General features: G+C 36.1%; 3 protein-coding genes across 6 annotated transcripts; all 3 read right to left on the reverse strand.

Moving 5' to 3' along the window:
- Positions 1-2,462: 2,462 nt before the first annotated feature.
- On the reverse strand, positions 2,463-3,526 carry xcr1b.3 (chemokine (C motif) receptor 1b, duplicate 3). Its single transcript, XM_056271620.1, has one exon. The coding sequence runs from the start codon at positions 3,524-3,526 to the stop codon at positions 2,498-2,500; it is 1,029 nt and encodes a 342-aa protein (XP_056127595.1). The 3' UTR covers positions 2,463-2,497.
- A 1,415-nt stretch (positions 3,527-4,941) lies between these two features.
- Positions 4,942-14,370, reverse strand: xcr1b.2 (chemokine (C motif) receptor 1b, duplicate 2). 4 transcript variants are annotated; one of them, XM_056271702.1, is made up of 2 exons: positions 14,308-14,360; positions 4,942-6,053 (listed from the first exon to the last, which is right to left on the reverse strand). In XM_056271702.1, exon 2 carries the CDS (start codon positions 6,051-6,053, stop codon positions 4,968-4,970), a length of 1,086 nt encoding a protein of 361 aa, XP_056127677.1. In that variant the 5' UTR covers positions 14,308-14,360; the 3' UTR covers positions 4,942-4,967. The 4 variants fall into 4 exon arrangements, 2 of the variants coding, with proteins under 2 accessions (XP_056127677.1, XP_056127676.1); XM_056271701.1 differs by lacking the exon at positions 14,308-14,360 and adding an exon at positions 6,204-6,301; XR_008809641.1 differs by lacking the exon at positions 4,942-6,053 and adding an exon at positions 14,011-14,061 and having other exon boundaries at positions 14,308-14,370.
- xcr1b.1 (chemokine (C motif) receptor 1b, duplicate 1) lies at positions 12,768-13,927 on the reverse strand. Its single transcript, XM_056271703.1, has one exon. The coding sequence runs from the start codon at positions 13,913-13,915 to the stop codon at positions 12,929-12,931; it is 987 nt and encodes a 328-aa protein (XP_056127678.1). The 5' UTR covers positions 13,916-13,927; the 3' UTR covers positions 12,768-12,928.
- Positions 14,371-16,611: the final 2,241 nt, after the last annotated feature.

Here is a 16,611-nt window from a genome sequence, read left to right on the forward strand (position 1 = left end):
TCTGAGTTGCACTGAATGAGATATATCAGGAGGCTATTAGACAGATATCACACATAATCACGTTAGGTGTTATATTAAAGATACCTTGGAGTATATGTATCTGTGATATCCAGAACGCAGATCCGCATTCATATGAAATACTCCAATGAATAGCAAAGCAGAGAGCTGTCAATCATCCACTTGTCATCTGGGCTGGATGGTTTACTGGCAAATAATCTATACATTTATTCACTGTGAATTGAAATTATTCCAAGTGTCCGCAGCAGGGGGTCCACCAAATTTGGGGGGGGGGGGGGGGGGGGGGGGGGGGATTTCAGACTGTTTTTCTTTTGTGAAAACATGAAAACATCCATTAAACAAAGATAAAATATTAACTTTGACTAATTGTTATGTTAAGAAGCTAAAGTTCTGCTAAATTATTAATGGCTTTTTCCACGATAAAATGTAAAGAACTTGCTCAAGTTCATCCTCATGTATTTTTTAAAGCATGACTTCCTTTATTCTGTGGGATACAATGACCAAGCTGCTCTTTTATGATACAATTAAAGTGAATAGCAACCATAGTAAGATTTTTAAATATTTCTGCAAAATTAATTATGAAAAAAAGAAGTGAGTCTAAATGATACTGGACAAAATAACACTCGAAAATATAATAAAAATGACATTAGAATCATGTAATCCATAGTGCCAATTGTCTCACTTATTGACCTCTATTGCCACCTACTGGATACTAACAGGAATGAACCATCATGAACCTTAGTTTGTAACCCAGAGGCCTAGGTATACTAAAAACTTCTCATAAAGCTTTCTCATTTCTTTCTTTTTTTCATTTTTTTTTTTTCATTTTTACTACACAGTGGAAAATTATCCTTTTCAATATTCTGCTATCACACTTGGTTTTCCATCTGCTTTTTTTCTGTCTCTGTTCCTCTTTCAAAAAAGTTGACAAATTACAGTCATGATAAGCACTTCTCCAAACACAAACTCAAGCATGCACATATTACTGTAATACATGGAGTTCAATGACACGCTTTTCTATTTTTTTAGATCTATAACACATTCAATTAATAAAGACAGCTATAATACACATATGATAAACATGTTTTCATTTGATAGTTTCTGGGGCTTAAAGGCAAAAATGTGAAACTATCTAGAAAAAAAGACTAAAGAAGTTTGGTACAATAGGCTAGCTTCTTTTAAAAATAAGCAGTAAAGCCATTTTATTTTTGAATAACCAACATTCAGAAATCCATTTTGTCACAGGAAACCCATAGAACAGAAATTATATCACAAAACAGACCATGTAGACCCTCATGGCTGTGTGCCAAGTATATTTCGATATCTTGACCGTTTTATTACATTTAAGGTTAATTAAAACTGTTAAATGTCTACTTTTTTAATGTATAAATCAAAATGAATTGCCATTTAGATTACATTTCTAAGAATTTGATCCATTCTTTTAAAAATCGATTTATTAAGTTTTTATTCATCTGTGACATTTAAGTAACACTTTCCAACGATTTTTATTTATTAACATAAGTTAACATTAACATGAACTAAGAATGAAAAATACTTCTAAGCATTTAAATCAGTACTAATCTAAGCACTAAAATCTGTTAATATCATTTAATGGACTGTTTAATATTATTTAACAAACTAAAAGACAGTTGTATTTTAATTAAGTCAAGTGAAGTCTTCATTTATATAGCGCTGTTAACAATATTAACAACAATAGCTTTACAGTGATAATAGGAAATTAAAGCAACAGAGATTTTTTTGCAGCTCTAGAATAAAGTTATTGTCCAGCTAAAGTTAGTTTTGATTCATTCATTTCCGTTGCAAAGATCATTAGTTATTAACTTAATGCTAACACGACACCGTTCTCACAGAAAACCCTTAACGCAGTCCGGCCGCTCATTCGCACATCAACAGTGCCTGGTGGTTCGAGAACGCAAACCTTGAAATAGGTTCCAAGGTGCAAGCCTTGAATAAAAATAAAAAAAAGAAATAAAAAAAAAGAAGTTATCTCTGCAAATTTCAAAAACGCAAACCTGTGAGAACGCCGACGTCGTGCACATGCGTATTAAGTGTTTAGTCTAGGTATGCGCGTTTGAATATATATGTGCGCAGGCGTGTAGTCTTTTTTTTTTACAAATTGACCTCAGCAAATTACTTGTCTGGCCTTAAAAATGTATAATAGCCTACAGAATTATTTATCGCTTCCGCGAAAACGGAATTATTTTGACAGCGTTTTAAAGGGAAGGAGAAGCGGGCCTTCACAGTGGAGAGACTAGTTGACACTTCAGGATTGCGTTGTCGTCGTGTCCAGGCTCAGGTCCTTCATCAGATCTGGACACGGCTTGATGGCATCGGCGCAGTCTCAAGTCGGACAAAATTTCTAACAGGCATGCACTGCTTTAAGTCAGACCATGATGGGTTTGCAACGCTATGAAGCCAACACACCTCATGATATCATGACACTTGACCCTTGATATGATCAGAGATGAAACTGCCCTGAGAAGCTGCTCTGATTGCTGAAGGTTTGAGTGCTGAACCTCTGTGAGAGCCGACGAAAGCCTCCGGCCCATGGCAGGTATCTCCTGAACTTCTTCCCTCCAAAGATGTGGACGAGCGGGTTCAGACAGCAGTGGGAATACGCTAGAATATGAGTGATACTGTAGATGTTCTCCCAAGCGTTTTCCCACACCGCCTGCCTGAATACAGCGACGCCTAAAGACCTCAAGGAGATGAGGAAGAGGAAGATGTTATACGGCGCCCAGCAGATGAAGAATCCCACTGCGATGCTTAAGATGATACATAAAGCATGGTTTCTGCTTCTGATGCGGCTCTGATGGATGCTAAAAGCCATCCGGGTGTAGCAGAACGCAATAACCAGGAATGGCAGCAGGAAAAAGAGAATAATCTGCGTGAAATATCCAAACGACTCCATAAACATTGAGTTGTAAGTGGGAATGCAGGACACACCGCCATGAGTTTCCACGGTCTCAGAGAAGATCATTTCAGGCAGGCTGAAGCCCACCGAGATCAACCACACCACAGCAGACGAGGCGTGTGTGTACAGTCTGCTATTGCCGACAGATGAAGCGAACACCGGATGCACGACCGCCACATATCGATGGACAGTCATGATTGTGAGGAACATCATGTAACTGTAAAGGCCCAAGAAGATGCACCAGCTGAACAACCTGCAGGCCAGATTCCCAAAGATCCAGCCCCAGATGTGATTCACGGTCCAGGGCACCAACGTGAAGGTGAAGATGAGGTCGGACGCTGTGAGATGAAGGAGCAAGCAGTCCGCAGAGCTTCTCGAACCCACCTTCTTCAAGACCACCCAAAGCAAAAAGCTGTTTCCTGGTAGACTGATGCAGATGATGAGACTGTAGCAAACGGCGCTGATCACCGCCAATGAAACATTCTCTTCCTCTAATTTAATCAAAGGATAATCCACATATGAGTAGTTATAATCATAGCTGAAATTGTCTGTCTGCAAAGTGTCTATATTCATCGTCTGGAAAAAAAAAAGTATGTTTTACAAGAAAATACCACTTCAGTCTTTTCTACTAAATTCTGTTTAATTAATGCAATGTGCTACAATTTCTGAGTGAAAATAGTTTAAAAGCCATTTTTTCATTATAGAATGACAGCAACATTCAATAATGTGAAAATATTATGTACAGAGATCATATCAAAAACCATATAAAACGTTTGCAATAAGTCTGGTCTACCATTAATCAACTTATTTATTCTCTATTTTACGGTATGTCATGCTAATGCTGTTTTTTTTACACGAATCACAAAATTATACATTTAGAATATTTCTTTACACAATTCTTTTACGTGCAATGACTATTTATAATGATCAAAAATCACTATAAAGTTAACTTTTTACAGCTACTGTATATTACAAATCTTTTGAAGCCATGCAGAACAGAAAAAACACAGATTTGATGGAAAAAATACAAAATTAGTACTTATACAAAGCTATCCTTTGGAATGTGGCACATGAGTCATATGACCAATGGTATTTGAGAGACTAAATAATGACAGAATTTTGTATTCTCTTTAAAGCCATTAGAAATACAAGTGAAGAGAAAAATAAAGAAAGCTATAAAATAAGAAATACCTTGATTGTTGGGGTTCCTTAAAATATTTGTCTTGTCTGTCATAGAGATACTGAAATTTGTTCTGCATGTTTCCCCCTCCAGTCACATGAACGTCCAGCCCACTCATTACCACCCAACTCATTAACACACATCTTCTCTAACTGATACATCCATCTTAAAGTAAATCCCTGAACACAGTAGGGATAACACAAATCATTTCCACTATCACTCTTTACATTTCTAATACAGAATGCAAAAATAAGCATCCATACCAGGAGTTTTGCTCTTTCAAATATGATAAAATCTGAATTAAAAACAAAAAATGTAAAGAAACCTTTAAATAAACAGCCATAAGAGTTTTGCTCTTTCAAATATTATAGAAAAATATTATTTTATTAAAAAGTATATGTATAAATATAAATATGTGTGGTTGTGTGTGTGTATTATATAAACACAGTTTGTTACATGCGATTAACTGTGATTAATCTATTTGACAGCACTAATTTAAAATTGTAAATTTAAAAAATATATTTTTAAAATAAAAAAATATATATTTTTTACACCTATGATGTAATTTTCAGGGAAAAAAAAGCAAGATTTGTTTTAAATGAAACATAACTGAATGTACTAAAATGTTTCTCCGGGAATAAATACATATATATATATATATATATATATATATATATATATATATATATTACAGTTTACTTCATGATTATACTAAATTCAAAAATTTTGATTTTTTTTTTTAAATATCAGTATATATTTTTTTTATATCTATGAAGTCATTTTCAGGGTAAAAATAGGGCATAATAGCCTACATCATGTTTGCATTCTCCATTTTTACAGTGTGTTCAGCTCTGTGGCGTTTGTTTGTCTCACGTCGCAGTTTCCAAGAGCTCCTTCATTTGTGTACGGATGAATCCTGGAGTCGCTGGGATCCGTGGCTCCTCTGTAGGGCCCCGACGTCCTGAGTTCAGGAGAGCAGAACAAAAAGCTGGACAAGAGATTTCTGTACTTCCCTCTGAGAATATACAGCGCTGGGTTTACACAGCAGTGCGAAAACGCCAGGATTCTGCAGACGACAAACGCAACATGCAGCTGGTAATGTTTGCAGGCATCAAATTCATAGATGGACATCAACACGATGATGATATGATACGGACCCCAGCATATGAAGAAAGCAATAACAATACACAGCACTAACACCACAGTCCTGTATTTCTGCCTGGTCTGCGTTGACATGAGAGTTATAATGATTTTGGTGTAACAGAAAACAATGAGGGCAAATGGTACGAGGAACAGCAGAATGAGTTGTGAATAATATCCCACATTATCATCGACCGTGATTGTGCTTTTGCAAGCATAAGTGTTGACATGGACTTTTTCTGCCATTGAGGCTATTGAATCTCTCAAGCAAGCAATCACACTTATGATCCATGCACCAACACAGGCGACTTTTGAACATTTGAGCCTCCGTCTCCGCGTTAGCCAACAACTTCTCACCACCACGACAACAAAACGGTCGAGGGTCATGGCCGTGAGAAGAATAAGACTTCCGTAGATTCCCACAAAATAGGCCCCGGTCATGATCTTGCAGGCGACGTCACCAAAAACCCAGTGATGAAGAAAGTCCACACACCAGAAAGGTAACGTCAGTGTGAACAGAAGGTCGAAAAGTGCTAAGCAGAACATGAAAAGGTTGGTGACCCTTTTCAAGTCTTCGTAGCAAGTGAGTGCACATATGAGGAAGCCATTTCCAAGGATGCTAAGGCAGAAGACCGTGGCGTAGCAGACGGCTGTCGTCTTTTTATAGTCATCAACTTCACACATTTTGATTAACACGCTGTCAGTCCCGTTGTAGTCATAATCATCATCATGGCTGCTGGTTGAGTTGTTGCTGCTGCTGGTCGAGTTGGACGTTTCCATCTAGCACGAATATAAATGAGCATTTTACAACATTTTCCATTTCGATAGATTTCGAATCAAAGTATTACAGTCCCGCACAATCAAAAATCTATGAAAAACTGTTTCTTGCATCATCAGTATATTAAGAATGAAAGAACACGAAATGCCTACCTCAAGGTTTGTATTTGACAGGGTTGAAAAACTTCTAAAGGAAAAACGTCTAAGTGACAATAGAGATCACACTTTTGTGCAGTCATTTCCTTTTGCTAATGCGAGCAGTTTCACAATGAATAAGTGTGTGGCTTGGCATGTCTTCTGGGAAGTTTAAAACACTCTTCACAGATTGGTCTACAGATCCTAATACACTGTAAAACACTTTTTTTTTTTCATGAAGATGATTGGAGTACGTTTTACAATAAAATTCTATTTCAGTCTTTCAAAATTTCACATTTAATTCAATACATGCCATTTCTTTGTTTTTGTTTATTACTAGTAATTTCTGGGTGAAAATTATTTTTGCACCCCCCCCCCCCCCCCCCCCCCCCAAAGTGTATGTACATTTTTTGCGAATTTAAGCGATTCCAGTTCCTTAATTTTTTTCCTTGAACCATATAAATACTGGGGGGGGGGGGATGCAGTTGCATTGCCTCTTTTTAAATTGAGATTTTTAAACAGTTCTTCCAAAAGGTTGGATTTTAAGTGAGTTGTCACAGTCTTTTTAGTAAGCAGCATATCCAATGCTATCCAAATACTGGCTTTTATATTCATATTTTTACAGCTACATCTGCTTTTGGACCAGTGGCAGACATGCAGGGGGAGTATTGGGGAAACCTGTATAAAAACAGTCATCATTTTGCGATTCTGTTTAAGGTCGCTAATGGCCCAGACGTGACACACAAAAAAGACATTGGACTATTAGTCTAGACAATTTATTAACAATTCTGCATAGTATTTCCATATTATAGCACACACATAAGGTAGAGTATGCCCCCCCGAGCAAAGTTTACAATCGTCATTTGTTTTTTCCTGGACATATTACCAAAACGTATACCAGGGGACCACACTGAATCAGCTAACCACGTATGACTGCTAGTGTCAAAGCTGCGGTGAACTGAAGCATAGAACTGCGGAATGTACGAGAAATTAATTTTTATTCTTTGTGACTCAGCAAATTATAGACAGAAAAGGCCCATGGACATTCTGCAGTGAAATATGCACACATGCTTTCAAAAGAATTCACCTTAAACAATACATGATAATGTTAATCAAGTCAAGCATTATCTGTAGATGTATCAATTCATGAACTTAATTACAGAAGAATTTGATTCATTGATTTATTTCATTATTATAATATAAATCTTATTGGGAAAATATTTCTTTTTTTTTAAGTTACTCGCAGAAAATACCCAAAGAAACCCGAGTATGAGGCCACAGCTAACATGCAAACATTTTACATTGCACTGTAAAAAGTAATTGTTGATTCTACTTAAGAAAAACTAGTGAATTTAACTTACTTTGAAAACTCAGTTGATTTAACTTGATTACACTGTGTACTGTGAACTTTTAGGTGAAACTAAACAAATCTAGTACATTGTACTTAAGATTGGTAAGTGTATTGTACTAAAGGCATGTTCACACTGTTGCAAATATCTGGAGCACAGAATTTGCATATAATAATAATAATAATAATAATGAAATTAATAACATTTTTAGTAAATACCATACAATTAGAAACGGTTTGATGATAGCTATAGCTATATACATGCGCGCACACACACACACACACACACACACGTGCGTGTGTATTTATTTATTAATAAGCCATCGGCTTATTAATAAATAAATAAATTAATAACATTTTTAGTAAATACCATACAATTAGAAACGGTTTGATGATAGCTATAGCTATATATATACATGCGCGCGCACACACACACACACACACGTGCGTGTGTATTTATTTATTAATAAGCCATCGGCTGCTACTGCTTCACAGTACTTATTTGTATTACAGAGCTTTATATATTTACTGTTCGTTGGTTATGAAGTTTCAGCATGAGACGAAACAACTCGGGGTTTTTTTTCATCTCGCGCGTGCGCATTTGCCCAATTGGACGGTTGAACTTGAAGAAGACGACATCGACGAAGAACTTCATCTCGTGTTCGGGATCGGGATGCGGCAGCAAAACTAGGTATGCTAGCCTCTTGAACAACTATTTATCAACTTTAATGTCATTGTATTGCTTAAAAACAGAATTTATTTAGCTCATTGTGCAGTAAGAGGAAAAGGCACACTGAAGTTACGTTAGTTTTATGTCGAATGAGACCAGTTGAGACAAGTGGCTTACTAGCTAACGTTAGGTTGCAAAAATCGATTTTTACTGAACACTGTTTTATGTACAGTTTGTAAGCTGTGTTAAACGTTTATAAGTTCGGGGATTATCATTAATAATATGTAAATCCTGGCTGTGCGGCCTAACGTTACTTTCATTCTGTCTAGAAAGTTCGATGCTCACGTGTCGTTCACATGGAAATTAACAACACGATGCATTAATTAAAATAGTGTAACTAACAAGCAGGTATTAGCTTATTTTGTCGTTTTATTTTGTGACAGATTCACTCAACGTTTCACCAATAACTTCAAGACTTAATGTGGAGACATTGGCTGCAGCAGATTAAAAATGACGTAAGCTCATCGCAATTATGTTTCGATAGCAAAACAAATGCTTTTGCTGTTGTTTTTTTGCTCTGTGTTGTGCTAGTGTCGAGCGCTATTCAATATACATTTTTATAACTTTGCAGAAATCCAACATCAATGCGGAACAAACAGCCGTTCTTCATGGCCTACCACTCCTTCTCGGAGAGGACCCCACCGATTTTTACAAGACATGTTTTGTAAGTATTTTTTTCTCTGATGTGATTCTTATTTAACAGGCAAACTGTTCTTCAAACAGTTGATATCTGGCAAGAAGAGTTATGAAGGCAAGAAAAACAGTCAGGACATTGAAACAAAGTAAGGGTTAGAGAAAAGAAAGTGAAAGATAAGTTTTATTTATTTGTTTGTTTCACATTTTAATGAGTATGTGCTCTTAAAGGGATAGTTCACCCAAAAATAAAAATTCTGTAATTTACTCACCCTTATGTTGTTCCAAACCTGTATGAGTTTCTTTCTTCTGTTGAACACAAAATAATGTTTCGAAGAATGTCGGTAATGAAACAGTTTAGATTACCCATTGACTTCCATAGTATTTTTTCTAAGTCAATGGCTACTCTCAACTGTCTGGTTAACAACATTCATCAAAATATCTTCTTTTCAGTTCAACAGATGAAAAAAAACTCATGCAGGTTAAGAACAACTTGAGGGTGAGTAAATTATGACAAGATTTTCATTTTTAGGTGAACTATCCCTTTAAAGCAACACTTCACCGTTTTTCCATATTAAACTGTTATTCCCTTTACTAAGACGAGTTGATACATACCTCTCTCGTCTCAGTGCGTGCACTCAATCGCTCTGGCGCGCGGAGACACTTTGTTAGCACTTAGCTTAGCCCAGTTCATTCATTAGGATTCAAACAGAGATGAAGTTAGAAGCGACCAAAAACCTCCACGTTTTCCCTATTTAAATACAGTTAGACGAGTAGTTACACGACCAAGTATGATGACACAAAATAAAACGTGGTTCTTTTCTAAGCGGGTAAAATGGATAACTAATGTATGGCGGAATAGCACTTGAGAGCACTTCAACTCAGCGCAGTAATATCATTTTTCAGGAGTGATGATATTACTGCACAGAGTCCAAGTGCTATTCCGCCATACATTATAGTTATCCATTTTACCTGCTTAGAAAAGCACCACGTTTTATTTTGTGTCACCTTACTTGGTCGTGTAACTGTATTTAAATAGGGAAAACGTGGAGGTTTTTGGTCGCTTCTAACTTCATCTCTGTTTGGATCCTAATGAATGAACTGGGCTAAGCTAAATGCTAACAAAGAGTCTCCGCGCGTCAGAGCGATTGAATGCACGCACTGAGATGAGAGAGGTATGTATCAACTCGTCTTAGTAAAGGGAATAACATAGTTTAATATGAAAAAAACGGTGGGAGTGTTCCTTTAAAATATGTTTTGTGGCTTTCTTTGACCTCATTTTTGTTATATGCTATTCCCATTTTTAGGACTGATGACAATGAAGATATGTCCAACATTGAAATAGGTATTCTGACAGTGATTCCCGAGTCGTCTGCAACCGCTGCCGTACCCTACTCCCTGCATCTTGATGCGTCAACAACGGCAATCGTTCTGGAAGGTACAGTGGTTGTGGATGATCTTGAAAATCTTCCTCAAGCAATGTGTTTGCTCTTTGGACTAATTTATGCTCTAAACCTGCAGCACTGAAGAGCACATTCGACTTCATACAGAGAGTGATTTTGTCCCTTGGCCACAAGTCACTCAAACCTAAAATCCAATCACTGAAAAATCGCCTGATGCAGTAATAGATCATAGCCATGATGCTTTGAGTGAATAGAGCTGTCTTTAAAAGAACACTCCACCGTTTTTTTCATATTAAACTATGTTATTCCCTTAACTAAGACGAGTTGATACATACCTCTCTCGTCTCAGTGCGCGCACTAAATCGCTCTGGCGCGCTAGACACTTTGTTAGCACTTAGCTTAGCCCAGTTCATTCATTAGGATCCAAACAGAAAAGCAACCAAACACCTCCACGTTTTCCCTATTTAAATACAGTTACACGAGTAGTGTAACTCGACCAAGTATGGTGACACAAAATAAAACGTGGCGCTTTTCTAAGCGTGTAAAATGGATAACTATAATGTATGGCAGAATAGCACTTGAGAGCACTTCGACTTGGCGCAGTAATATCATCACTCCTGATGATGAGAGGATTTTTTAGGAGTGATGATATTACTGCACCGAGTCGAAGTGCTCTCAAGTGCTATTCCGCCATACATTATAGTTATCCATTTTACACTGGTGTAATCATCTTACACCATTCTCGGTCGTGTAACTACTCGTGTAACTGTATTTAAATAGGGAAAACGTGGAGGTGTTTGGTCGCTTCTCTGTTTGAATCCTAATTAATGAACTGGGCTAAGCTAAGTGCTATCAAAGTGTCGCGACGCGCCAGAGCGATTGAGTGCACGCACTGAGACGAGAGAGGTAGGCCTATGTATCAACTCGTCTTAGTTAAGGGAATAACATAGTTTAATATGAAAAAACGGTGGAGTGTTCCTTTAAGAGAACTCTAAAGAAAATTGTTCAGTACTGTTTTACAGATACGTCAGTGTTTTCCAATTGTTGAAAATGAAAAAATAAAACATATCCATATTTAACAGGATGTTTTGAATTTCAAGTTTACTTGTTTGGTTTTAGAATAGAGTTTTATAAGAAGAGAATTTTAAAGAGAACTGTAGTAGGAAAGGCATTCTGTACCAAACTCTGTGACTTAAACGCTCTGCTTTCAACCACTGTTGAAACATTGTAAAGATGTTAAAAACAAAGAAACATTGATGTCTTTATTGTCTTTAGTTTTTTTCTTTTTTTCTTGAGTGCATTGTGCTTTATTTCTAAAATGTTGTTGGCGGGCCAGTAATGTTTTAACATTATTATTGTTGAACAAATAAACATTCTAGTGTTTTGCCAAATGTGTTGTCTGTCTTTGTATTTTCAACTTAGAATTTTGAGTACAACTTGCTTGAGAAATTTAAGGCAATCAGTTTCCACACATTCCTCTAGTAAAATGAACAAGCAGACATGTTAAATTAACTGTTTTGTTTAAGTTCTGCTTACAAATCTCAACTTAAATCTGTAAGTTGCCTAAACTTGAGTTTATTAAGTTACCTGTACTCAAGTTTTATGGTAACCTCTACAAATACACAAGTTAACTCTACAAAGAAGTAGACAGTAGTATCAAGTCAAAACTTATGACCTAATTTGCTTGAAAAATTTGAGGCAATCAGTTTCCACAGCTTTTCTTAGTAAAGTCAACTTATTACTTTTTACAGTGTGCATTTACAGAACTCACGCTATAATTGCATAATTTTCAGATCATAGTCCTCTGAAAATATGTTACCCATGGTGGCAGAACATCCTGGCAGGTGTTTCCTGACTAAATGTGCTATAGGGTATACACCTGACCAGGTTTTTCTCATGCTCATGCAATGTACTCTAAAAATGTTTTTTTTTAATTTACATATTTTACTTCAAAAAGTTGAAGGAAATTGTGATTTGGGACCCTTGACATAGATCATAGAACCATTGTTTGAGATACTGGCAGAGGATGTGGTCGTGTGCAGTTTATTTTTAATGTTTGTGGTTCATAAATGACATTTGTGACAGAAGTGCAGGAAAATATTTATTGCACATGTTTTCAAAAACATTAATACATCAGAACTATATTGATGGATAAATTTCACTCAGTTTGAGTTTGTAGAAATTGTAAAAGTGGAGAAATTGCATATGTTGTGCAATTTCTTTTTTTTTAAATCGCTTATTATTGTTGTTAGTAAAGCTATTCAATGTTAATAAATCTAATTAGGCAAATGTGAATTATGTGAAACACATGCATAATGACAAATGCAGTTGTGATTACAGCTAACATGTTTACTATATACACCCCATATTAGTTTATCATTTGTTGCATCAAGTATGAATGTATAAAAGAAAGAATATATACAATCCAAATGAATTTAACACAGTAAATATAAACATACTCTTGTAAAATTGCATCCGATTTTGAGAGCTTTTTTACACGCAGTTTTAGTAATATAATTAGTTGAAACATTTTTAAAAGTTTGTTCAATTACAGTACAGACACTTTACATTGCATTCATTTTGTTGCTGAAAATCAGTTGTAAACTGAGATATTTTTAAGCATACATTGCTAATACATTGATATTTCTTCGCCGTTGGAGTAAATAAGCCTGCTGTGTCGATTCTGAGGCTCGCTGTTCTTCTTACGGAAAGTCCATAACATTTTCTTCAAGTGGTTTCGGAACTTTATCCCCATAAAAACATAAAACACGGGATTCAGGCAGCAGTGTGAGAAAGCCACCATGCGAGAAATGTACATCCAATAGTCGACGGATTTGCTGACCTCGCACTCGTTAAAAGGAGAGATTCCCCACGCAATCAGAGAGTCCAGAAATATGGCCACGTTGTACGGCCCCCATCCCAAGAAAAAAAACACCACTATGAAGAGGATGAGCTGCACTGTCTTCTTACGAGTGTGAGATGTTGGTCGAAGCAGCCGTGTAAGGATCACAGTGTAGCAAAAAGCAATGATCACAAATGCGACAACAAAAAAGAAATTTTGCAAGTATACGGTTTGAAGCTTCCAGTTAATTTCCCCCTCGAAATCACAAAGCAGGACTGTCGTTGTCTCAGTAGAGCTGTCCACGACGGAGTTGAACATGGCTTGTGGGATGGCTGCGCAAAAACTGATGATCCAGATTACAATTGAGGTGGTGTAGCAGTGCAGGCTCTTCCGAGACATGACCACCGACATGGGGTGGACCACGGCCATGTAGCGGTGGACAGTCAAGACGGTCAGGAAGATGATGCTGCTGTAATATCCCGTGTAGAACACGTAGTTGATTGCTTTGCAAGCAGGATCTCCAAGAGTCCAGCCATACATGTAGTAGTAGGCCCAGAACGGCAGGCCAAAGGTGAAAATCAGATCAGAGAGAGCCAGATTCAACAAGAATGTGTTGGTGAGGGATTTCAGATTTTCATACTTCGCAAGGACGTACAGGACCAATGTGTTCCCCACACAGCTGAACAGAACAATGATGATAAAAAGGATTGGTGTGACGGCTCTTCCAAATTGGTCAACTTTTGTCTTGTTACAGATTTCGTCTCCTTGGCTCATATTGAAATCATGATAATAGTCATCATCGAAATACATTCCAGGCTCACTGTTATTTATTGATTGGTCTGCCATCTTGATGCACAGTGTAAAAAAAAAAAAAAAAGCGATATTTAGGTTAATACAAAAATGAGGTGATGATAGACCCTCTAAAAGGAGTAAAACATGGACCTGAAGAATAAAGAAATCTTTTGTTTTTCTTGTCTGTTGCACAACTGAAATTTTTGTAGATAAAGATTGGCCACTAATGTAAAAATTAAAAGGTTTAAATATAGCCTAACTGATCACAATGAGTATTCTCAACTATTTTGAGAAATAATTAATGATTGCATTGATAATGCAAATGTTCATTACATGCACTTCAGAAATATGGAGAGATGAGTTATATCACTTACCTTTCTGAAATTCTGCAGAGAAAACTTGAATGGAATCAGGTGATAGCAGGCTGAGCAAGTGTAGTTAAGTGTAAATATGAAACTTTCTTTGTTCCTATTGGAGTATCAGTAAAGAGTACAACCCACCCAATAAATGATGCTCAGATCCCGCATCCTCAACCCCAATAGGCCCATGCCCTTTTTTCTGTTCCTTATATAGATTCATTTGCAAGATCAAGAGAGGCCTTGCCATTTGACAAAAATGGACTTGAATCAAGAAATTTTAATCAAAAGAAATCACATTGAGTTGACCACTAGGCCTATATCCTCCTGGGACCCAAGAATAGACTTTTGTCCACTGTAGAGGAGATTATATTTTAGTGAATTTCTCTGACATCATGTGACATGACACGACCTGGGTGTCCTATGACACGCCAATTCGTATTTCCATTTTTGGCGTGCTATCAACACACATAATCGCTTTTCAGCGTGTTTATCAACGCCGTTGACTTCACGTTATATTAGCCTACTGTATATATAAATATATGACCTACCCCAACCCCGTCCCTAAACCTACCCGTCACTGGGGTTATTATGAGTCTTCCCCTACCATCCTAGGAAAAAAAATATCGCTCCCCAGATGTAGATCTAAATTTTGCTTCGTTTCGCTCGGACATTTAACGGCGTGTACATACACGCGGAATCACTCGGACATTTAACGCCGTAGACATACACGCAAAAGATGACGGTTCGTTTCGGCGTACACATACACGCGGATAGCTCAAAATGCGTATAGATAACACGACACTTGACTTGAAAGTGGCGTGTATGTTTACGCAAAGTCATGATGTCATGTTGCATGACATTGACTTTTCAGAGATACCAAATGTTTGGAGGTTTCACCATTAAAACAACTTCTCCTTGGTCTTTAAAAATGTCTGACATTAATTTAGTGATCAAATGTAGCATTATTATGGAAATATGATAATATATTGTAATTATAATTTAAATGGGACTACTTTTTTCGAATTGTATTTCATAAAACAACATCTCAGGAAAATGTTAAGGGGTTTCAAATAAAAAAAAATTACTTTCTGTTACAGAACAGGGCATTGATTTCAAACGTGTCCACTGTAGAGGACATCAGGCTTAAAATCATGTTTATCATGCATCCTGGGAGACACAACAAGTGAATATGGAAATAAATTATACATCAATATTCCTATGAAATATTAGATATTATTATTAAAATGTTGCCAATTATTACTCCAATTATTACACTTATTTTTTCATTAAATGTTGCTCCAAGAACACATTAATGTGCAAATTAGATACAGTGTATAGATACATTGCATTGAATATTAATTTATGGCAATTTTATCAACATATTGCAAAAAGTAAAATGGTGTATCAATTCATTCCATTATTTCTTTCATAACATAGTTGAGAATAATCTTTATACAAATTTTGGTTGAAAAAATCCTGAAACCCCAAAATTTATTGGTGATTGAAAAAAAATCCCATTGTTTTTGCCTATACATATAATTTCATGTCATTTTATTTTTTAAACAACTTAGTCCTGGCGTCCACTACAGAGGACATAGCATAAAATATTATTTTATAAATGTGTTTTTTTACCATTTGTTTATTGTGCTCTAAACAGTGTGATGACATGGAAAAAACTCCATGGGTCTCAGGAGGCTAGATTAAATATAGATTATGTTAAACACAGACTTTGCTACGAATTAACTTACTTTTGCTATCATCTCTTTTTATGAAGCAGCTGCTAATAAGAAAGCCTCTATGAAGAAGCAATTGATTTACCTTTATGAATTTCAATTTTAACCATCACAGTCTGTAATAGCCTACATATAAACATTTACACAAAATACAATGTAACCGTTAAGATTTTAATCTGGAACATGTTTATTTTTTATGTTTTTCGGGTCATCTTCTTAAAAAGTGTCCTTACCGCACACAACGTTACAACAACGTTCATTTTATACATTTTTCTTTAGTAATTTCTGTAAAAAATTTCATATATTTAAATAGCTTTTTCAAATTTGATTCAGTTTTGTAAATACTGATATAAAAAATAATAATATACAAAATAGGGAATTTCATGTTTTTTTTCTATGCCATGTAAAACATGTACAGTAACCTTAGATGTCAATTGTTTCCATAGACACAAAAGATAACATATTCAACTTTTTATGACAGATGTTGCAATTTCAATGTTTTTATCATCTCAGCTTAAGTGTAAAAATATTTTTTTACAAATGAAAATGTGAAAAAAAAATGGAAATAGAGCAGTGCTGTGGTAAT

Source organism: Rhinichthys klamathensis, unplaced genomic scaffold, assembly GCF_029890125.1.
Source record: "Rhinichthys klamathensis goyatoka isolate OS25496 unplaced genomic scaffold, OSU_Roscu_1.1 h1tg000323l_1, whole genome shotgun sequence".
In the NCBI taxonomy this organism is placed as follows: Eukaryota; Metazoa; Chordata; class Actinopteri; order Cypriniformes; family Leuciscidae; genus Rhinichthys; species Rhinichthys klamathensis.

Coding starts and splice junctions, on each gene's coding strand:
- xcr1b.3 (XM_056271620.1), bottom strand. CDS start 3,526: ATGAATATAGACACTTTGCAGACAGACAATTTCAGCTATGATTATAAC.
- xcr1b.2 (XM_056271702.1), bottom strand. CDS start 6,053: ATGGAAACGTCCAACTCGACCAGCAGCAGCAACAACTCAACCAGCAGC.
- xcr1b.1 (XM_056271703.1), bottom strand. CDS start 13,915: ATGAGCCAAGGAGACGAAATCTGTAACAAGACAAAAGTTGACCAATTT.